Source organism: Phoenix dactylifera, chromosome 2 (genome assembly GCF_009389715.1).
Source record: "Phoenix dactylifera cultivar Barhee BC4 chromosome 2, palm_55x_up_171113_PBpolish2nd_filt_p, whole genome shotgun sequence".
Taxonomy (NCBI): Eukaryota; Viridiplantae; Streptophyta; class Magnoliopsida; order Arecales; family Arecaceae; genus Phoenix; species Phoenix dactylifera.
In genome coordinates, this window is record NC_052393.1 from 9,077,146 (window position 1) to 9,100,826 (window position 23,681).

The 23,681-nt window shown below is 39.9% G+C and overlaps 2 protein-coding genes across 2 annotated transcripts; one reads left to right on the forward strand and one right to left on the reverse strand.

Annotated features, from left to right (window-relative positions):
- The first annotated feature begins 9,696 nt into the window (after positions 1-9,696).
- Positions 9,697-11,246, forward strand: LOC103717275 (ethylene-responsive transcription factor ERF034-like). Its single transcript, XM_008805596.4, has one exon. It carries the CDS (start codon positions 9,853-9,855, stop codon positions 10,810-10,812), a length of 960 nt encoding a protein of 319 aa, XP_008803818.3. The 5' UTR covers positions 9,697-9,852; the 3' UTR covers positions 10,813-11,246.
- Positions 11,247-21,055: 9,809 nt separating this feature from the next.
- LOC103717295 lies at positions 21,056-22,055 on the reverse strand. The gene is made up of 2 exons (XM_008805617.2): positions 21,364-22,055; positions 21,056-21,245 (listed from the first exon to the last, which is right to left on the reverse strand). The coding sequence occupies exons 1-2, from the start codon at positions 22,053-22,055 to the stop codon at positions 21,056-21,058; spliced, it is 882 nt and encodes a 293-aa protein (XP_008803839.1).
- Between the last annotated feature and the right edge of the window lie 1,626 nt (positions 22,056-23,681).

Consider the following 23,681-nt stretch of genomic DNA (forward strand, 5'->3'; position numbering starts at 1 on the left):
TGTTGAGACTGAAAGGTTGGCCAGTGGAACTTCTGTTGTTGCTGCCACTTGAAGCCATGGACTGGGACGCACCCCCGACTTAGATGGTACAAGCTGAGATGGGACGATTAGAATGGAGAATAACACAATATTATCGTTGAAGGATATATATGCCTGTAATGAACCAATGGCAATCCGGAGAAAGAAGGAAGGCTGATGGCAATTGGTTGCTTGGTGATGTTCATTGGCATCAGTTATGGTTGGTGTAGGCTCCACTGGCTAATCCTGTGTAGGGTTTTTATTGATAGTGTGGCGATTGTATTTGTCGGTCCAATCAGTGGCCATTATGATCTCCCCTGTAAGAATCTTTTGGCACAGAGTGGGCTTGACCGATCATCAATATGTACTGTGGAATCGAGGAGGACATTGAATAGATATTGAGTGTCATGTGCTAGAGCCACTTGGAGCTGTACTAGCGCAAACAGTTCTACTAGTTATAATTTTTAATTTTGATTCCGATCAATCTTTGCCGAGCTGCATTTCCAGTAGGAGTTGGCCATCAACAATCTTTTGTTTACCTACGGTGGATGGCCTCAATGGAGTTACAGGAATAGAAGTCTTTTCCAAAAAGAACTATATACTGCACCACATTGCTACCCTGGCCATCCAACTTGCCCATGCATTTTGTTAGTTTCTTTTTGACTGTTGATCTGTACACTAGGAAACCTGCAGTTCCAAGAGCTCATTCCTTTCATCTTCAGCTTTGGTTCTATTGGGTACCATCTCCTCATAGGGTAGTTAAATTAAATTTTAGTCAAGCTTGAGCTCGATTCATTGTTAGAAATCACTTTAGTCAGATTCTATTACAAAGATTCACATCTCTAAATTGCAAGCTGCTTGGGAAGTACTTATCACAGCTGTTAACACCTTAAAATGCACTAGAATTATGCTGGAAACTGGATTAATAGTGCCTCATATGCATGGTACTCCTATTTTCTATTCAGACAGATTCATCAAGCTATGCCTGATCTCTAGTTTTTCAGAGCCTACCATATGATTGGCTAGCTGGAAAGCATACGAACATGAATCTACTTGGTTCCACTCTTCATTCTCAGCTTGTTTTGCTACTACAGTATTACTCAGTAGGTTAACTAACCCATTGTTTCTTCTTGTGGCCTCATCCCATACTAGTGCACCCCCCACCCACAAAACACACCAAAAAAAAAAAAAAGAGGGTCTTGCAGATCGCAATAAATTTTTTTCTTTTTTTTTTTTTACTTTCATTGCCCTCGTTGACGTGTAGGAACATTAGAGTCCACCTTGATGTGAATAACACTATGAACTGCCTTCAATTTGAATAAGAAGGGTTTTATGTTGGCTTCTCTTTTAGTATCACTGTCTTTTTTAAAAAAAATTTAAATTCACAAAATGTTTAAAACAAAGAAGAAAAAAGATATATTTTCTAATTATTGGTATTTTCTATTTTCAAATACAAATGATAAGAAAATGTATTCATTGTGGAGCCTGGGATATCCATGATAGCCATAGCTGTGGAATTCAGCTATATACTGAGACTTGGACAAACAGTTCTACGCACAGTTTGATGGTTCGTGAATGGATGATGAATTCTTCGTGAAATCCGCAAATGTTGCCAGCATGTCATGAGATTCGTACCGTTCCACTTAAGGGTATGTGCATTCTGTGGGGCTCAACGAGGCCAGGAGAAAAAAAGAAAAAGGAAAGAGATTGGATTCGACAGGACCAAAGAAAGTGAGCAAAGTAATGAGAATCAATAAATTCCCACATAAATGATACTATAGGTTACCATAAATATTGAAATATTAATAAAAATGGGCCCAACTACTTAATCCCCACTTCTGAAATCATGTCCCAATGAGCTCCCCGAAAGCTCTTCATGCCTGCCATCATTTTTCCTAGAACTCTCTCTACCTTTTCTTTTCAACTAAAAAATTTTATTAAATCATATTTTTCCTTTTTTGAGAATGAAAATTTTATTTTATTTCTTAAATCTCTTATTTGATTGGTCTGAAATATAACTACTTATTTTTTTTGACAAGACATAATATAACATGAAACCATGTAAAGTAAATTGTATTCATACAACTATTATATACACACACACACACACACACACACATACATACATAGATTTTTATTTATTATTACTATTTATTTAATTTTCTGAGTTTCATCCAAATTTTTGAGATTTATCATTTTTTTTGAGTTTCAACCTTCTTGAATTATATATTCTCGAACGTGGAATTTATGATTATGATGGTAACTGTAGAAGTAGCATACATTAATATATATATATATATATATATATATATATATACACCCTTACAAGTATGCTATAATCTTTTTACAATACAGTTGAAAAATTTAAACACTCAATTTATATTATAAAGATATATACTTTTGTATAAGTTTTTCAAGAGTATTAATACAAAAGGATATAATGTCATTTTACACTTAAAGCAGTTTTATTAAATCATAAGCTAAAAATACAAGCGGTAGGAGTATCTATGGAAAAACAGAATAATTTGAGATATATATATTAAATTTCAAAAAATAAGCATGCAATAAGTATTTGCATGGGGGTGTAAGTACACATTGTTCTGATGGTGTTGATGGTGTCATCAGAAGATAGCAGTGATGATAACGATCCCCTTGGGGGAAAAAAAACTTTTTTTGTTTCCTTCTTTGAAATCTGTCCTCAAACAGAAAACCTCACCAGACTTTGTTTGAAAAAATAATAGGGCTCGGAAAACTTTATTTTCGTAAGAAAAGAAACAGTTCCTGCGGCGGCTATGTTCGAGAGATCGAAGATTTGTGTGTGAGAGGCAGAGAGGAGGTAGCTTCTAGCGTAGAAATTTTTGGTAATATTTAGACCAGTTTGCACAGTTTGCAGCTATCGAGAGCCAATCCATGAAAAGAGAAACGCTTGTTAGAACGGACAAGTATCGTTTAGAAGTATATATATATATATATATATATATATATATATATATATATATATATATATATGGACTTTAAATTTGTTTAACAGTTTACTTTCTGGGAACTGAAATATCGGGAGAGTAATTTGTAGAAAATACAAAATAAATACGTTCATTGGAATCTGCTTCCATCTTAAAGAGGCTTTCCAGTGTCTCTCAAAGCATGGGCAAGATTGCGTACGTGATTCTTAATCACTTTATCTCCCCTTCGAGCATTTAGACAAAGCTGTTTTCAAGAGGATAAGCTAAGCATATCTACAGCACCAGAAAAAATGGTAAGAACTTGGACAATTTAAAAGCTTATATGGACATGGTTTCCTCTCCTTAGCTTGTAACTATTCGTTAAATCACTGGGTCGCACATATACCAACTACTGTAATGGAAAAGGATCCATGTTTTTTTTTTTTTTTTTTGTTAAAGAAAGAATTTGGCAGAAGCCCAAAGAGGATCCATGGATATAAATATATAATTTTTTTTTAATATCTTCCTTGAAAGTTGGCCATTTTCTTTGCTAAGAAAGCAATAAAAGAAATATGTCAGCCAAGATTCTTGCTGAGGTGATTAGAACCATCCATTAAATCAGATTCATGCATCAAATGTGCTCAACGGTAGTATTTATTGAAACCAAATGATTTTTGATGAAGAGGGAGGCAAAGCCACCCGCCTTTATCACTACAAAAAGAAAAAGCAAAGCCGACTCTTGAATGCCGACGCTATAGAAAAGCGTCGGCAAATTTGGTTGCCGCTAGAACTTTTGCCGACGCTTCTAATAAGCGTCGGCAATTTAAAGGAATCCACGACGCTTAAAAGTATCGTCATAGTCTTCAATTCCAAATGATGCTGGGAAGTGTGGGAACTGGTTATAGGGCGATGCTATTACGCGTCATTGTTCTTCCAGACCTACAACGACGGTTATAAGTGTCAGGATAACACGACGCTTATAAGCGTCGATGTTAGACGACGCGTATAAGCGTCGTCGAAGGCGAGCACACCACCCTAACCTAGTGACCGACCCCGATCGAGCCCTCATTTCTCCTCTCCAGCGCTGCTCGAGCTTCCGTGTTGCTCCTCTCCGGCGCTGCCCTAGGTTCCGTCTTGCTCCTCTCCGAATTGGGGCAGCCCATCAATAGAGCTGGAAGTCTTCTATCAAGCTTTTTAGGATCGGTTGCACGCAAGAGTCAGCTGTGTCCGCTCAACTATACGAAGTGGAATGACATACTTCCTTCGTATAAGGTTGAGCTTCTTAGACTCATACAGGTAATGAATTGAATTTGTTCTTTTTAATTTGACACCTTCTGTATGTTAATTTGCTTACTACCATAATTTTACTTTTGAGGTTTAATATTATTATAACATTCTGTATCTTGTTGTAGGATAAGTTTGTACTCCCTCCAGAGAGCCATGATTGGGTGCTAAAGTCCCTCAACCGCAAATGGAAAGAATATAAAGCAAAATTGAGGACGGACTTCAAGCGCAAGGGTATGACAGAGGAGGAGGTTGCTCATGTGACTCCTCCTGATGTATACCCTCTGCAGTAGAGGGAGCTTGTTCACTACTGATTTTCTGAAAAAGGACAGGTCACGTATATTATTTCAATATCTTATATTATCTTTATTATTAATATAGATTGCAAATATATACATTGAATCATATTATACTGTGTGCTTTTATTTTGGCAGACATATTCCAATATTCTAATATTGGCAGATATAGGAAAGAGCTACAAATCTTATTTCAGAGCGCGTCGGGAGTCATCATCATCCGACACGACCAGTCGCATCGAGGCTCAGGTCTATGCCGAATTGATGGGCCTAGAACGTTATGGTCGTGTGAGGGGTTACGGTGTCGGAGTTACCTCCACTCAGCTATCTGCAGTGAGCCGATATACCCAAGATGCCAGACAAGGTACTAGCACTGCAGAGGTTTGTAATTTGAAGACAGATGGCATAGATAAAGCAATCATATGAGACAAGGATAGAGGAGACGAGGCAGAGTCATATGACTGATATGGCGGAGTTGAAGCAAAGCCAAAAGTTGAAGATACAATCTTTGCAAGATCAGCTTGACCATATTTCATCTTTTTTACAGAGATTTGCTCCTCTGGTACATAACTAAATCTATTTGAATATTTTATTTAATTATAATGTATTCTTGTATGAGCATGATGACTTTCGTATTTTTAGTTTCTAAAATATTTTTTTTCTTGTAGGTTGCTGATACTTCATCTACTCGTAAAGATGATGATGCCGTCGACCCTTGGTACATATCATAGATTGTGTACTTAGGAATTTGAGATTTATGTTTTTAGAATGTTTTTGAAGTACAATGTAATCAAATATGATAATATGAATATTTTGAATGAAAAGTTCTTGTTTGTGACGTGTATCTTGTTATATATGTGATTTAGTGTATTTGTTTTGTTAGAATTTAATGTAACAGAGTATTAAAAATTACTTTTACGAAAAAAAATAAAAAAAAATTCTATTGCCGACGCTTTTAAGCGTCGGAAATAGCAAGTGGCACGAAATCTGGCACGCCTTTAACGACGCTTTGTAGCATCGGCCTAGTCCGACAATAACCAACGTCGATCCAAGTTCGCCGACGCTTTTAAGCGTCGGTTACATCGCGAATGAACGACGCTTAAAAGCGTCAGCATAGATCGACGACGCTTTCTTGACGCGTCGGGCTAAACCGAGCCCACGCCCACCCGCCCGACGTCTTACCCACGCTCTGGGGGCGTTGGCAGAAAATCTACCGACGCTTTTAAGCGTCGATAAAGACCAAACAAAGCGCCGGAAGATATCCTTTCTTTTGTAGTGTATTAGAAAAGAAAAGTTTACATAAATTATTTATAAAAAAAATTCAAGAAAGAAAAATATAAAAGAGCAATAATTTTTTTTTACAAAAGATAGTGGTCTATAAGTAGGCCTATTAAACTATTCAACAAGCGGATCAATCTCCTAAGTGATTTGAGAGATCTCTGTATCTTCAATGTGTAACTATATAAGCTCTTTATCCTGATGTGAGTCAATCTTCTTCTAAAATATAGATTAACATCTTTTAGCGTGCAACGCCAATGTTGCGAGGTTATTTCAAATTTTTAAATGAGAATCAAGCAGCTTCTTTAAATACATATGCTTTCAATTGAAGAAGATTGGTAAAATTTTCTATAAATGATTCTCTTATGAAAATCTCTTGTTGCAATATAAAGAGATAAGGTTTGCCGGGACAAGTCCTAGGTCAACCCCCGCCCCGCCCCTTAAATAATAATAATAATAATAAAAAGAGAAAGGATTTCTTAGAAAATATACAAAAGAGAGCATATATAAGACAATTTGAAACCCACGCGAGGGGCGCCTCTTTCTGTTGTTTAAGCTTTTGGCAGAGTAAGGTGAGGACCAGTGGAGTAGGTGAGGCCTCTCGGTACTCTTAGCATAAGAAGAGAAGTATCTGCCCGTATAAAAATAAATGGATGAAAACAAAGGTGCAGTTTGGTTTCTGCGGATCACTTCCGTGAGATGGACGCCGTGGCGAGTTTGAGGCCACACAAGAATCCATGGCGATGGCTTTCGTGAGGTGGACCACAATAGGCATCGAGTACTTGCTGCCATGGTAATAAGTCACTGCTCTCCTATGCAAGACAGCAGAAAGAGAAAGCCTCTTGCACTGCAAGAAATGGATTCCATCCAATCGCCACTGGAGGCATCAAACTTGAGATTTTAATGCATTGATCTAACGTGTGCGCTGGTTAGGTGATACGAGTGCCCATTTAGAGTATAGAAATGGCAAAAGAAATAAAAACTACTCCATCTGGATATAAGCTTCCAATTTCTTGTGGGTGCGGGTAACTTGGAAGATATTATAGTTGTCAATTGAGATGGGCAAGAAAGGAGCTCTCTCTCTCTCTCTCTCTCATTCACTCACTCACTCACTCATCACTATCACAAACACCCAGTGGATTGAACTTCGTTGCTAGAAATAGTTTGCAAGCTACAGATTTCAAAAGGCATTCATGTTTTCTTCCAACATGGTGGCCAGAGATCAACTGTGTCTTTGGGACAAACACATTCTGACATTCCACAGCTGCTATGCTGTCCAAACCATCAATGGTGGATAAATGTGTTTGAGAGACGCTGCTAATCGCCTAATAAAATTATATTTGCAACCACATTGGGGGTTTAAAAAGCTAGCTTCTGACCCTCAAAGAATGCAAGGAAAAAGCTGGTCTAGACTGTTTGGTCCATTGTGGCTCACTCATTTGGTGGAATTGAGTTTGTGTGCGTACATATAGTTGTTAGAATTTAGAAATGAAGTACATAATTTTTTTGGAACATCTATTGGTAGGATTTTTCACCAACGACGATCTGATAAACTAAGTCACGCAATAACTATATATAATAACTGATAACTAGGAACTAAGTAGAGATCTATGGCTACTTGGCCTGTTAGCTGAAGCATTGAGACGGCACTTCCTTTTGGGGGCCAAACGTTTGCTTCTTTTCTTTTTCCTTTTGTGCACAAGGCAACCAAACAAGTTAAGCTTCTTCAGAGAGTGGAGTTATCCTCAATCTCATATCATTTTTCTTCCAAACATGGAGATTATCATTGAACTCTCCTATAAAAAATAACAATTCTGTTCGCCTATGCTTCAAGCTCTGCTTTTGATTGTGTGAGGTCATCAATTGTTGGAGCTTGACTATTTGATAGCATTAGTATGTTGTTATACAAACGATTAGATTTCTTAGACATTGAAAGACGGCTCAGCGACCCATAATTTTCAGGACATTTTATAACTTATCTTTATTAAACTAAACTATACATGGGCGGGAGAAGAGAGGGTGAGAGTGAGAGTGAGACAGACAGAGAGACACAGGGTGAGAGTGAGAGAGAGATTAAATCTGAAAATCCATTATACTGGCTTAATATGGTACAAAGTCGGATTACATGCAATAATATACCTATCAAAGATTGCATAAAGAGCATGATTATTCTGTGACATAGACAAACCTAACAGAGCTTTCTGCTTTAAATCAAATTCAATTGCTCATGTCTGAACTGAATCACCAAACTCGCTAATATGTCGTTCATTTATTCCAAGTTGAATTTTGTAAGCAAACAATGCTGCCATAGTTTGCCCCTCTGACCTCCTAACTGCACTTCTATGGACAGTTTGCTGGCCCATTGATCATCTTCGACGATGCGGAGCCTCACATGTTCTCCATGGCTGAAAATGTTTCCTTCTTGCAAGGGTGACAGCAGAGACTATTTTTGTCTTGCTATGAGCCATTAGAAAGCACAAGATTCATGATCTGGACTAGTTATGTATTCCTAATGCTGAATGCATTCACTCCAATGCCTCTTCTTGTCTCTTAATACCCGTTGTCAGCTCTTTGATGGAGATGAATCATATATTATATTAGGAATATTTGTTGCACTGAGAGAGTGAGAGGGTCCTTCCAAACTAATTTGATTAGAAAAGGGTGGGGGCTAAACCTCCCGTTGGATGATTTATTTAAGAGAGGAAGGTGCACTAAATAGTTAAATGAAGTTGGTGGTGAGGCTCATGTGGGGGCTAACTTCTTTGAAGGGTTTCGGCCTTTTTGGGGGCTACACGACGCATTTCGTTAGGTGGCGAACCAAGTTAAATTAATGGCTATCATGCAGTCAAGCAGGATCGATCCATTTGTATTTAAGATGGGTGAGGCAACCAAGGAGTCTTTCTTTTCTTTTCTTTTCTTTTTTTTGGTGGGGGTAGATCATCAAAGAGTCTTTCATCAATTGGCCATTAGATACTCTTGCCACTAGGAGGTTCAGACTAATTTTTCCGGGCCATGGTCATTGCTCCCATTTTTAAGAGGAAACAGCGGAAGGAGGCTGAAGTAGCAAAAGGAAATGCAGTGAAGAACACTTCCCTTTTGGAACCCATTTAGCAACCAAATTGTGTCCTTTTTCTTAACAAAGATCTTTAAACTCCTCATCATTTTGTGCGGTTTTGGTGTGGAATCTCGAATATGATCTAACATTGCTTTGAATGTCATAAATAATCACCTTAATGGTTGCTCTTCCTTTGCGGACTTACAGTGTATCATCTCTCCAGTGGTTAAATAAGAGAAGAACGTCCCTGTACCCCCGAAAGAAAAAAAAAATAAGAACCTTCTTTGTTTCCTAATATATGCATGCTACACTCAAATCATTTTTTATTTATTGTCATTTGGTGGGTTCAATTAAATCCATCACATAAGACAATCCCCTTATTCTAATACTTCCCCGAACCGCACAAGGAAGCACTCTCTTTGCTTAAGCCTAACACCAGTGGAGCCCCCAAGGAATGGCACTGTTAACGCACGACTTGCTCATGCGCCGAGGCATCCCTCGGCCAAGCCAATGTAAGGGTCAACAGATCTATGCTCAAGAAAAACGTTTAGGCGAATAGATCTCATTCAATTAGGAAGCAGATGGCATTGCCTTGCTGCCCCCAAAAAAAAAAGAATTATTATGAGTCATCAATAATGGTACTAGAGAGGTGATACTCAATTAGTTTGCTAATCGCACAAGTAAGGTGAGATATTGGACAGAAGCATGGAATCGAGTCGCCCGATGTTCATCGACTCATGTCTCATATGTAGCCGGCTGCTACTGCTCGAGATTCGATTCGGGGCGTGACACATTGTGTTGGTTAGGGAGCTCAATTTGGTTCAGGCCATCATCCAACTCAAAGAAGGTCAAAAAGAGCACGGAACATACCATTTCACACACAAGAGTCCTAGTTTTACTTGATCCTCTCAAGGAACTTGGGGTGGGAGCAGTAAAATATGGGCTTCCAAGGGAAGTAACTGCAACCCTCCCTTTTAGCATGGGCCCATCCTCCTATTTTGCTTTTGCTCGCTACTGCTGCTCGCTCTCTCATTGGGCATTCATAAAAGCCCGTCCCATAACAATTTGTGCAACCACTTCTCACATTCCCCTTCCAAACAACACTTTGCCTTCCCCTATCATGGAGGAGCCACTCACCCATGAATGTGGTGAAGGTAACACCTCCCCCTCCTCCTCTTGCACCCCCACAACTTCCTCCTCCTCCTCCTCCTCCTCCTCCTCCTCCTCTAACTCTGCTTCCTCCACGGCCATCACCACCACCGCGACCACCACCACCACCACCTCTTCTTGTCCCAATGCCTCACCAGAATTAGGCCAAGGTGCAAAGATTCTTATGGAGGCCACCCATAGTGGCTCCAAGCGAGATGCGGAGGCGAGCAGCGGCGGCGAGGCTAAGAAGCGAAGCAAGGACGGCAAGCATCCTACGTACCGTGGCGTCCGGATGCGTAACTGGGGCAAATGGGTGTCGGAAATCCGAGAGCCGAGGAAGAAGTCAAGGATCTGGCTGGGGACCTTCCCGACGGCCGAGATGGCAGCCCGAGCCCATGACGTCGCCGCCCTCACCATCAAGGGCCAGTCCGCCTACCTCAATTTCCCTGAATTGGCCTGCAAGCTCCCCCGGCCGGCCACCTCCTCTCCCAAGGACATCCAGGCGGCGGCTGCTCTTGCTGCGGCCGCCACATTCGGCGACTGCAGCCCAGGGTCATGTGGGAGCGTGGAGTCGGCCGCATGCCGGGACGAGATCACGACGACCTCCGACTCCCCGCCCCCTGCAACCCCGTCTAGTGGCAACGACGATGCGCTCTTCGACCTGCCGGACCTCCTGCTCGACTTGAGGGATGGCTTCTGCTACTCGTCGACATGGCTGCCCCCGGCGCCGGAGGAGGACAGCACGATCGGATTCCGTCTCGAGGAGCCATTCTTGTGGGGTTACTGCTAGACCTCCGGGTGCAAAACATCCGAGGATCTCAACCGCATTTGGTGAAAAGAGCAATGCGAGCACCACTTCCTTTTCAGGTCTCGGCAGTCCGAAAGCATCAAATTTCAGGTGGAACTCCCCCCTCAACTGGAATTGAAGGCAGAGGTCAAATCTCAGAAATTCTTCAAACCTTTTGCTTGCTCGCTTGCTTGCTAGCTTTTCCAATTGCTCTACAAGGAATCTCGAGGGTCCCAGCTGTAGCTATTTGCAAACTGTGGTCTTTCCTCACCTCTTCAACACACATTAGGCAGTGCTAATTTTGTCTAATATATATATATCTATATATTTGGTTTTACATGTTTTGGGTGATCGATCACCTTTAAACTCTTGTGTACATGAATATGGAATGGAATGGCATTCGAGGAGGTGGATTCTACTGCCTTTCTTTGCTGAAATTGGAGAACATTTACTTTGATTACGTGCTTCAAAGGAATCACCTGGGGACGAAGGTGCCCCGAAAATCCTTCTCATTCTTTATTTCTATTCATATTTTTACTTTGTTGGGGGGATAACTTGAGCATGATACTTTGCATTTAATTGCAAAGCTTAAAGAAGGATCCGCATCAATAATTTTTTGCCCCCAAGACTTTCCTTGCCTTGGTTGAAGAAGATATGGTCTGTCTTTGTCTAGAGATAACGATAATGATGCCTTAAGGTGAGGCTAGCATTTCTTTTAGCTTTTCTTAGTGAAAGTGTGTGATTAAGGGGAAAAGGGCTTAGCCCACTGAAACAAAACAAAAAAAAAAAATTTCTCCAAAGAGGCGAGTGGTGCATGACAACGACGACACTAAGCTGTCAAAATAGCGAATCATTGTAGCCACATGTCGCCCCCTCATTAGCTGAAGCTCGCTTTTGGATTTAGCTATGCACCAACAAGCCAGGTGGAAGGTATTTGTAAATAGTGATCGACCGGGGATCGAAGTCCGATTTTGTCTGGTGGACAGGCTGGCGGGGTAAATTCGACATGAATGGCACGTGCAACGTGCATAATTTTGGTGGCCACCAATACACTGTTTTCGAGTCCAGAATGGCAGGCAAATGCGTGAATGAGAACACTGGTGATGAGTGAAAACAAGAAGAAGTTGATGGGCTGTTTAAGCTTAAGGTGGGCGGTGGGCCCGTCTGTAAATAAATGACTTCAAATGGTGAATGAGACCATGTATCTGCCCCTCATTGTTATGTCATAATGTGTCATTACCCTAATTAACAAGTAAGTAATCAGCTAGAGAGATTGGTGCATTCGATCGTATAAATCTTTTTCCCCTGATATAGAAGAAAGGAGAAGACGAGAAAAAGAAAGGATGGTTGGTGACAAACTTGGTACAAATGGGTTGGTGACTAAGGCCCACAACAGAGCATACAAGAGGTAAGATCTTTCTCAAAGGTGTGGAAGCCTTTGCAAGAGTAGTGAAGAATGATTCTGGAAGAGCGAAAGATGATCGGCAGGTAATGTACTAATGAACGGCACTGTCGAGCAAACGTCATGCTTTAGTCTTGCCCACAATAAGTTTGTGAGTCCAAAGGGTATTGCAGCCGAGAGAGAGAGAGAGAGAGAGAGAGAGAGAGAGAGAAATAACAAGCTAGATGGTTGCATGGAGATAACTATACTTTGATAAACTCAACTCTCTAATGATAAGCTTAGTTATGTTTTAAAATAATATTAACTTTTTATTTGGCAGTGATATTCATAGTCTAAGCTTAAATAGGGATTTTAGGCCTCTTTATCATATCCAGACAACACCTATGGCTGATGTCCCATTTTTTCTGTGCAACTTTTTTGAAACTTCTTATATTCACACCAAGGAGTAAGGAGGTTAGCACTTTGTAGATAAATTTGATTTAAATGCACGTAGGAGGAAGCTAGTGGTTAACTACTTGGCGAATACCGGTTATGTAACCTAAAAATTGGGATCTTTGTCATGTGTTGGGCACAAAGAGTGCCATGTTTGCTTGGTATAAGGGAAATATTTAATCCAGTCCGCTACCACATACTCTATAGGGATCGTTATTTGAAGTCTATGATCACTTAATTTGTTGTTCTTAGCATGCATGCAACCGAGTTCCTTCTACTGTATATCCTTTTGGGATAATAACAACAAGAAGCAGCAATATTATTATTATTCATCTCTCTGAAGTTCCAGAATCCACATCCTATTTTACCTTTTGGGTAAGGACATGATCATCCATATATTGTATGCATAGATTGAGCGGACTGCGTTAAGATTGATGTAGCTAGGACGAACATTGTTTTTGTAATCTGGAAAAGGGACCGTGGCTAATAATTTTGATTTAAAAAAAGGGTAATGACTAGATCATGAGAAGAAAGATGCATTCTTTTGCTTGACTTAGACCTAATGGCCCTTAGGAAAAAGTTGGACGAGGGTCAGCACAAGCAAAGCATAAAGTATCACATAGATTTTCATTTTTTTTTCCAAGGAAGGAAGGAGAAGGGTAATCTATAGCCAGCCTTAACTTTTCTTTTATGTTGGAAAGAAGCTCATCATATGCTTCTTTTATCCACCATCATGAGATACTTGTATGCTTTTGATGTATGTTTGCCCCCTTCATTTTCTTGGGTTGTCTTTGGGACCCAAAAGAAGAAAGGGGGAGGAGCCTCATGTTACCAAGGGGAATAAGGGCAGGTGCAATACCTGAGCGTCAGATTCCAATGATTATAAAATCATGGTGAAGCAATACTTTTTTCATTTATTTTTAGTTCAACAATGTTCTTTAAAATATAATCAAATAGTTGCTAGATTAAGCCCATTTTTGTATAGACTAACCAAGACATAGCAAAGCAGTTTACGAGTTGCTTGATTGATCCAAAAGGATCACCAAATCTAATGTGGACCACTTTGGCTACTACAGGTAAGGCCGAACAAGATCCAATAGTAAGATCTACCATATTAGAAAGTCAAATTGCATGCTAAATTTTCAGAGGTTATAACTTGGGCATATGATACTCAATTGAGATGATATTTTTTTTTTCAAATCAGATAACTTTTCGAGATCTACAATATGTAGAACCATTCCTATAGGGGGATAAAAAAAGGCCGAAATTCCATCATTTGTCTCCCAAAACGGGTCGATCAAATCAAAAAAAAAATTCTCAAGAAAGATTTTTATCGGACGTGTCTCCCAATCCAAGAAGAATTAGATAGAGCAAAAGGCCAAATTGATGTAGGAGTTAAGATCTACTTTCTATAGGATTTTAAGCTTTTGTATTTATTTCTATTACTTATATCTATTTTTAAAAAGCTAGTCCTATTTGAACTAGCAAAGGATTCAACTTGAATTATGCGAGGGCGAACCTCAATGTTATTATAAATAGGGGCTATGTTCCTCAATCTTTTCATCAATTGTATCATCAATGAAAGAAAATAGGGATGTAAATTCTTCTTTCGCTAATTCTTCCATCTTTTTTTAAATTTTTTTTAAGAGATTCGAGTTGAGAGAGTTGAGAAAATTCTTCATTCTTCTTGATCAACTCAAGTTTATATCAGAGCTTCAATCCTCTATACGCAAGTCTTAGTTTATGGTCTAAACATGCTAATAATATACTAGTAGATGGAAGAAAGGCTATCCATATTTAAAGTACATCGAAAAACAAAAATAAGTATGGCTGCTAATTCTATCTTGATGGATGCTAAGATAAAAAAATATGTCACATAATTGGAGGAGAATATAGCCCAACTCACTTATCTCAATTAGCCATGCTTTCAACAAAGCATTAGTAACTCCTGTTGCGAAGTTGTCTCTCACATTTAGGGACAAGGATCTACCATCTAGCAAAGAAGAGCAAAGCTAGAAACCATACTCGAGAAAAGCTAAGTGATTCGCCTTTAAGGCAGGGAAGCATGTATTTTCCTACCTTCAATTTTGATTTATCAAAACATAAATCCTCTAAATAGGGCGAGCTTTAATGCAGGATGATCACCAAGCTCGATTTGAACTATTTTAGCCGCTACAAATAGGACTAAATAGGGTCTAGAAATAAGATCCGCTACATCAGGAAGCCAAATTGTATGCCAAATTTTTGGAGATCATAATTCAATCATACGACATCCGATTAAGATAATTTTTTTAAAAAATCGGATAACTTTTCAAGATCTAGGATGCAGAGCCACCATCCTATGGGGATGAAAAAGGCTAAATTTCATGATTTGTGCCCTAAAGAAGCCTATCAAATCAAAAAATTTCTTTTCGGAAAAGATTTTGATCGGATGTATCTCCCAATCCGAAAAGAATTAAGCAGAGCAACATTGAGCAAAATTGATATAGGAGTCAAGATCTACATTTTGTAGGATTTTAGCTTTTTATGTTTATTTTTGCTAATTATGTCTATTTGTGAAAAGCTAATCCTAATCGAACTAAGAGATCCGATTCGAATTGTACAAGAAAGGGCAGACCTCACAAAAGCTATGCACATCAGTTTTTAAAACAGTTGGATCATCAATTGACTCATCAATAAAAGAAGAGGAGATGTAAATCATGCTTTTACCATTTTTTTCTTTTTTTTTTTTTTAGGAGATTCAAGCTGAGCAAATTGAGAAAATTCTCCCTTCTACCGTTTGGATCAAGTTAAAATTGTGCGAGACCAAACTTCTACACTTCGTTTATATGATTGACAAAAATGTGACCCTTATCAAGAAGCATTATCAGCGGCCCTATGCTGATGTGTATGTAGATTATGAGCATAATGCTCTCTGGTGGTCCAATATCATCATAATTTGGATCTACATCACTATGACATCGAAAGATGCCTATAGGGACGTTCCGTCAAACACTTGCTTACTTTCCACGTACACATATTGCATGCAAAATAGCATTTGCAATTTGATCACCAACTTATTCGATCGTTAAAGCTTTATTGTAAAGACTTCTATGCATCAACTTAATTAGCATGCACTCATCATAGGAATCAGGAAAGATCGACCACCATGCACATACACATAGAGATCTGTGCCACTTAGTAATAACTACAAGATATTTCAATTTGTATTCTATAGCATACTGGAATAATTTACAACTATATTTTTCTTTTATTTCATGGAGTGTTGTTGGGGTTGTTTCTAATTCCACGCCTACAAGGAGAAAGGAACGTAGCACCTACCAAAAAGAAAGGTGATGAGAGCACTGCAGCGAGACCGCCCCACGTTTTCTGAAGGCCGCAGTGGATCGCTACAGCCTACAGGATAGAACTATAAAACGATAAACGAGGAGAAGAATAAAGGGGTAAAGCAGCACCAATAGCTGGCAATTCCTCTTGAGATTTTTTTTTTGGTCGTAGGCATTTCCAAAGGAAAACTCACGTTCCTGCTCATACCACGCGATAATTGGCCATTGCCTTCATCGTAGAAGACAAGAAGGTATAATTATTAATAAAACAGGAAACGAAAGAAAACAAAAGGATACGAGAGACGCATGGAAAACAAACAAAAGGAGGGAGAGGAAGCAAGGGAAAGAGGCTCGGAAATAAGGAAAGTACTGACGGTGGAGCCCGGAAGCCAGCTTCAAGCACAAGACGTGGACGAGTTCAGCTATGTGGACAGGTCAAGTTGGGTTAAAATTATTCATGCGTGTCCATTCTCATGGAAGAGAACAAAACGCACGCAATATTCTCATAACTTGTCGAGTATCACCATCACATATCCATTATTTACATTGCTGCCTTTGTCAAGCCATGCTTTCTGTATAACCCTGCTTCCAAGAAGAAGTGAAGCCCAACCGTGATTCATTAGAAGAATGTGTTCTTAAGAGATACAGTGCCCAAATAGTACGTTCTATATATGTCCACATTCGAAAGATAGCATTTCTAAAACTCCATTGGTGTGTTCGCCAGTCAATTGCTGACTTACCTAATGGTTTTTGAATGCGGTGGGAATGGAATGTTCCAACTACGTACTCCGATTCTTCGCTTCCGGATAATGACTGTGCTGTGCTCCAAGAAGTGATTGGTAGCCAAACTTGGGCCTTTCTGTTCAAGAGTTCCTTTTGTGGATTATAAATAACCATATGATTTTAGAGGCAGTAATGCGTCTCAATTGATCCAATGATAAGTCCACACATAGCCTCTAGAGATTAATCACCATCTCTAGCCCTTAATCACACCTTGCAGCTTACTTAGTAGTTCAATTTTTTAAGATCATAATGCAATTTGTTTTCGAATGAAACATTGGAGGGAAGAAATGCGCTCTATATTTAATGGCAATTCCTCGACTAGTTGCAAATATGCTCCTTTTCTTTTTTTAAATCCTGGATGAACAAAGATATCTAACAAGGATATCAATTGGTTCCGTTGGTAAGGTCACAGAGTGTTGGATACCATGATTTTGGTTTGAAGCCCATGCTCGCCCAATTTTGGCTGGAGACTTTAATGAGCAGGGATATGATTAAGCTCCAAAGCAAGCTTAGGATTCAAAACCACTAAAATCCAGTGCATAATTGTAAGAAGCATTCCGACTTGTCCTTATTAACATGTACTTGTCCAAAGTTTCTCCCTTCATTGCACATAAGTAGACCTAAAGGCAAGCGGTCACATTTAAAATGAGTGTAGGTCAACAAAGTAGTTCTACTCGAATGTTTGTATCTCGCATTCAAGACATGATCTAAGTTTTTTGAGAAAAAATACATATCCAAAATCACTTCTTATTTAACTATAACCTGTGATGATCGACCAAAATAACATATACGAAATTGTCATCTTGACCATGTTGGATAAAACTAAACGACCATGTCTAATTTGTTACTTTCATAATCTCTATTTCCGACATGGGCAATGCGATGGCAATCGGTGCATGCGCAGCGTTCTTCACGACAGAGGATTGTGCATCTGAGTTTCATGCTAAATTTAGGCTCGGTCGGTTAGGAATAACACATAATTGACATGAGGCTAAGCTATCTATATTGATTGCCACATATACTCGTATTCCATAGAAGTTAAAAGATAATTAATTAATCAAGATGCATGTTTCAACTGAAAACAGGCTATCTGTTACTTCAAGAATGGATCCTTAATTTGAGACAAGGCTAAACTAACTGTACTAACTCCTGTATGTATAGCAATCTCCAATGGCATGCAGTTGGGATTTATTAACTTCAAACAGATTGTTATCCTAAGACAACAACTTATGCCTTCAAATATTCTGTGTCATGTATGTCCAGCCAGGTAGAAAAAAAAAGTTATCAAATGGTCCGTGAGGTACAAAATTTATGATCTGGCGATCAACCTCTTCCTGCATTCCGGATGCGATGGAATAGAGAATTGAGGCAATCACAATAAAATCATTAATTATCAACAATCCCAGGGCACCTTAACTTGACCGGTGTCATCTTCTGCTTGCAGTGCTTAAAGTATTGCATTCAATGCACTTATGAGGGGATGGTAGTGATGGGGTAGGTACTCCTTTCATTCTAATGACAAAGTAGCAGGTATTTGTGGGGTTTGGCTCTCCTCAAACATATCTGAAATCTAGTGTGATAGCGAGGGTCTACCATTCAATGTTGTATCATACTGCCACCTAACGCGGATTTAAACATTTCTATGTGCTCTACACTTGCCAAAGATCAGAACTTGTCCTTCCTCCTTTCCTTTGTTATTTTTTTTCTTTGTTTTGTGAGCCACGCAGATATGAAGATTTTCATACTAGAAGGAAGCTACTGGCTCCATTTCGAGTTTTATTCCTATCGCTTTTAAAGTCTCATGGTGGGACGCAATTATGTTGTATTCTAGTAAAGAAGAGTTATGTGTTTGTTGTTAATTATTCTTGGGTCTGGTCCTGGAAAGCCTCATACTACATACACGTTTGGAGCACTCAGTCAGTCTATTCTAAAGTAGCAATATTGCATGCAGGGATGGAACGAGGGAGAACACGAACCGATCTAAGATTAGTTCTAGTTCGGCTTGTTTAATAATCGAGCTGAGCTCGAGCTAGCTCATTTAATTTGGAACCAAGCTCCATGCTAAAAGCTTGTTTAAGAAATATAATGAGAATCTCAAATTATATTTTAATCTTATGTTTAGAATATGTTCCGACCTGATGGTATCCATTTTGAGAACGTCCAGTGGCAAAGTCACTGAATGGGTACATATTTAATAAAACATTTTGAATAGAGATGATGAAAAAATAAAATCATTTTTGTTGAAAAAATTTTTACATGCTGAACTCGAGGGTGTTAAGTCTAGCTCTTGCTCGGCTCTTGTTTAGCTGAATGAGTTTTTTCTCTCTTTTTTTTCTCTTTCCTTCTGAGGAAAAGGAGGCAAAATGCCACCCAGCCTTCATTTCAATATGAGAGAAAGAAAACAGAAGATTTTCACTGTTTCAATTACAGAAACAGAGAGATCAGCATGGTTACAAAGAAAACAGAGACAGCATAGCAGCTGCTGCTACAAGGATTCAAGGAAAAAAAAGATCAGGGAAAAGATTATTTAGCTCAGATATATTTTTTGCCAAACGAGTTGAGGTACATGGGGTTGCGTTTCACTCTAAAGTTATTCCTGTATTTATACAACAAACAGAAAAGAGAATTTGGAAAAGAAAATATGTTGTATAGGCCACCAACCAGATCCTTAACCCCAATGTTATATTTGGTTTATCACAGTCCACTAGCAGGAGAACGAGAGAACCAATGCGAACCAAAACTTCGGAAAGGGAAAAAAACCCAGCCCACAATAAAACTCCCAGCCCATAATTGCAGTCCACGGATACTAAACCGAGCCTGTGGCTTGGACGCAATGTCTACTACAAATAAAAAAGACATTAACTAGTTATGGCCCCAGAAGAAGGACAAATTTAACCTTAAATTTTAAAATTATTGTGGGGCAAAAGATAACCCATTATAATGATTGCTCTCCCAATAAAATGGTTTTTAAATTTGTGAAATTAAAATATTAAAATTTTAAAATCATACAACTGTAAAAATATAATGCCGATCCTTAGGATGGGCTCTGCATTGAATGTTTCACTCGACTTTTATATATTGCATTATTAGAATGTAGAAATGCACTTAAATCATTTTTGATAAAAACATTTTTTAAAAAAATGATAATAATGTTATAGGAAAGACCTAGATTTCTTCAATTTTGATAGGATAGGAGAAATAATGCAACATGAGGATATGTAAGAGGGAGGAAAGAAGAGGGTGAGGAGATTGTAGAGCTGCAAAATAAGGATTCGAAGAATTCATGGCTTCATTGAATCATAAGGTCAGACAAATAGCAGATGCAGCAATAAGCTTTGGCTGAGTTTCAGCTTGCTGAAAAGTTTTTGTTGTTTCTAGTACCCCACAGTAGGCATGGAAGAAATGGAATTAGAGGGTAGCACTTGATGGCATTGAAGGAAATAAAGTTCCCAAGTTTGTTTGGCTACTGGACAATTGAGAAACATCAATGTCTTCATTCTCACCACAAACATCACAGTTCAATTGAGAAACAACCAGTAGACCTCTGCGAACAAAAAATAGAAACTTAGGGGGCTATCTTAAGCTTCCCCAAGAGCCGACTCTCTTTTGGAAGCATATATTATAATTTTCTTTTTGGAAGCATATTTTTTGTTTGTATGTATGTACGTACAAAAACTCTGGTTTGAAAAAAAAAAGGCTCTTTTTTTTTATATTTTCTTTCCTCTATTGATCATCAAATACTTAGTTTGAAACCATTTAGCCTTTTTTTCTTGTATTTGTTTCTCTTCTCTTTTGACAATATAACTCATCTCTGTTGTAAATATGATTAAGCTCCTCTTCTTACTTTTAATTAAAGACTGGCTCGCAAAAACAACAGCTATATATTGTTCTTTGCTGACTCTTAAAGATCCATTTAACTAAAGGTAACCTTTGCATGGCATCAATGCATGTTGAATATCTTCCATATTGTTTCTTTGCTGATTCCTAGGGATCCATTTAACTAAGGATAACGTTGATCATGGACCTTTGCAATGCATCAACACTTGTTATTGTCCCTCCTCGTTCTAGAATAAAAGTCAGAGGTTTGATTAAGTACAGACTGTAAATATTCACTCAGAGAGATATTCTATCCAAAGAAAGAAAGAATTATAGGCCATTCGCCCAAAAAAAGAAAACAAAGAAAAATAGGCCCCACAGAGATATTTTATCATTTTATCATAGATTAATAGATATGGTCACACCTGAGACCATTTCCTTCACAAGATCAGTTACCAAATCTGCCGTGCGCAAGCCGCCAGAAACCCTAGTTCCGGCGAGGGAGATACATCCGCGCCCACAGATGCTTCCCCTTTATCCTAAACTTTGCAGTCTGCTGCCCGTTCAGCACCACCGCGATCATCGCAATGCTCGTAAACACCAGCCTCCCATACAGCGGCTGGTTACTTGCCGGCGCCTTCTCTATCATCACGGTCTCCACGCACGGCCCATATCGCCTGCCACAAGTTCTAGCGTCAAAATTAATCAAGCTTTTTTTTTTTTTACGATGGAGTGATCGATAGTAGTAATATGTATAGTCTTTGTTTAGGACTATATATATATATATACACTTACGTTTTAAAGAAGTCGCTGATGTCCTCTCTGGAGATAGGGTATCCCTTGGAAAAGGTGATGAACATGGACCTCTGCTCCTCCGGCGTGTGATCGGTTTCCGGGGACCAGGGTCTAGCCATCGGGTTCAACGCGGAGCGCGACGACGGCGGCGTAGCAGGAGCCATGTCGCTCATTGCTTCGACCTCCTCTTCGGTGCAGGCCTCCGCTGAAAGCCTGCGAACGTGCAAGCCGCTCGAGAGCACTCGCCGGTGATCGGGGTGGCTCGAATCTCTGGCAACCCTCTCCATCGGTGCATCGTCGAAGATGATCCGGCACACATTCTCGAGGAAGTGCCGCACCCCGTCGAATGCTATGTCCCGGTGGTACTCGAAGAACCGGAGGTCTATGGGCTCGGCCATGAGGGAACTGGTGAAGGGAAGCTCCTCGCTCCGTCTTGAGTCCCGGTTGCGCATGAGGCGATCCAGACAGGCCTCGCCCTCGGCGATGAACCGGAGGATGACGTCGTCCTGGTAGGCGGCGACGTGCCGGATGAAGTCGTGGTGCCCGAGGGACTCAAACCAGAGCCACATGGCCATGACAAGCTCTATGCTCTCTCGAACCTGGCCCAGCTCTCTAACAAGCCGGTCATAGAAGTCCCTCTCCATCTTGTAGAAGAGCATAAGATCAAGAGGTCCAGGATTTACTATTCCCATGGCTGATCTACGAATGGCTATTTGTTGCGTTCTGTTCTATTTTTTTTTTGGGAGAAGAAATGATTAAATTGCGTTGAGAAGTGAGCAGGAGTGGGATTGATTTGAATATATAGTGGGCTTTGGGAAGCTTAAACGTCTCTTGGAGAATGGCCTGGAAGTTGTGGGCGGATGCGTTGTTTGAACTTTGGCACTGTCCGAAGGATATATACGACTCTTTGGCAAGCGCGAAACGGATTCTAATGTGTTGAGAGACGGAAAGAGAGAGAGAGAGAGAGAGAGAGAGAGAGAGTATAAGCAATTCAAATTAATCTCGAACAATCGCTCCTTCTCATCCAAATTTTTCTTCCTCCTCTCTTCCCAAAGGGTGCATCGTCTCCTCCCAAGAGACACCAATGCATCCCACTTGACACTTTCCGCCGATTGACGCCGGCAACAAAATTCCAGTAACTGCTGCACTCGCCACGTCTCGAGCCATTTGATCTCCTGTTCTTCGACTACCATAGAGACCGGGCGGTCAGGGGCATTGCCCACATCCTCGGCGGAGTTCGTAAACTCTGTTTTTTCCTATGTTAAATAGTATAGTCATAAGAAGTATACTTGATGCACGAGTACGTACGTCTATTTTCCTTCTAGAACGAGTGAGACCTTAATTCTACTGATCGAAAGTCCGCGGCGGAGATTGACTAGCTTTGAGGAAGTGCTCGGTTATGCTTCGAAAAACCCTAGCTCTCCTGCCTCCATGACCCATCGCATGGACACCCGGAACCATGCCTAGGACTTCGCTGCCTCCTGCTAAGCTGGTTCGCAAGACCTGCCCTCCAGGAAAGCTACATTTTCAAGGATCCTTTTCTGAAGTTGTGCTTATATCTTCTTCTTTTTTTCCCAAAGATTATGGAAGGGTTCCTCCTCGAGTTACACGGCGGGCAACATCATCAAAAATCTTTTTTTTTTTTTGGATCAAAACGGCATTTCATTTCCAATAACTTAAATTTGAATACATCCTACCAAATCAAAAGAAAGTAAACAATGCAACAAATGGGAAACACCTGCTAAACTCATCCAGACGTTCTATTTGCCTCTCGATACACATAAACAATTTAGGTTGCAGACAACTCCTGTACTAATTTGCGAGTATCTCGAATCAGCGAGTAATCATTGCCGTACCTATCTGCTCTCCATATCCAATCAATCACTGTGGCAGAGTCTCCCTCAATGCACAGTCTATCGATGCCTAACACACGTCTCGCATACAGGATGCCCTCCCAGGCTGCCCGTAGCTCTGCCCTTACAGCAGTGAAGCCTGGTATGCTCCGTCCACGAGCTGCAATCAGTCTACTATCATGGTCTCTGATAACAAAGCCCACTCCACCAGATGCTCTATCCATCGCCATACCACCATCAAAATTTACCTTAAGATGACCAAGAGGTGGGGGTACCCAAGAAAGAGAAGCATACCTGGACGTTACAACAGTTAAACAGGTACCCATCAAAAATCTCCATTGTGGCTTAGGCTCACGCATATGCACTCTCAAAAATTGGGGAGGAAGCGAATTACAGTTAACTTGTGGCCTGCAGCTCTCAGTTCACTAAATATATTTGGCATGATTGTAAGATATATCCTGCTCG

Excerpts from the sequence above, each read along its gene's own strand:
- LOC103717295 (XM_008805617.2), bottom strand. The coding sequence starts at position 22,055 with ATGGGAATAGTAAATCCTGGACCTCTTGATCTTATGCTCTTCTACAAG. Across the intron at positions 21,246-21,363 it reads ATCAGCGACTTCTTTAAAAC|GCGATATGGGCCGTGCGTGG; the intron begins GTAAGTGTATAT and ends AACTTGTGGCAG.
- LOC103717275 (XM_008805596.4), top strand. The coding sequence starts at position 9,853 with ATGGGCCCATCCTCCTATTTTGCTTTTGCTCGCTACTGCTGCTCGCTC.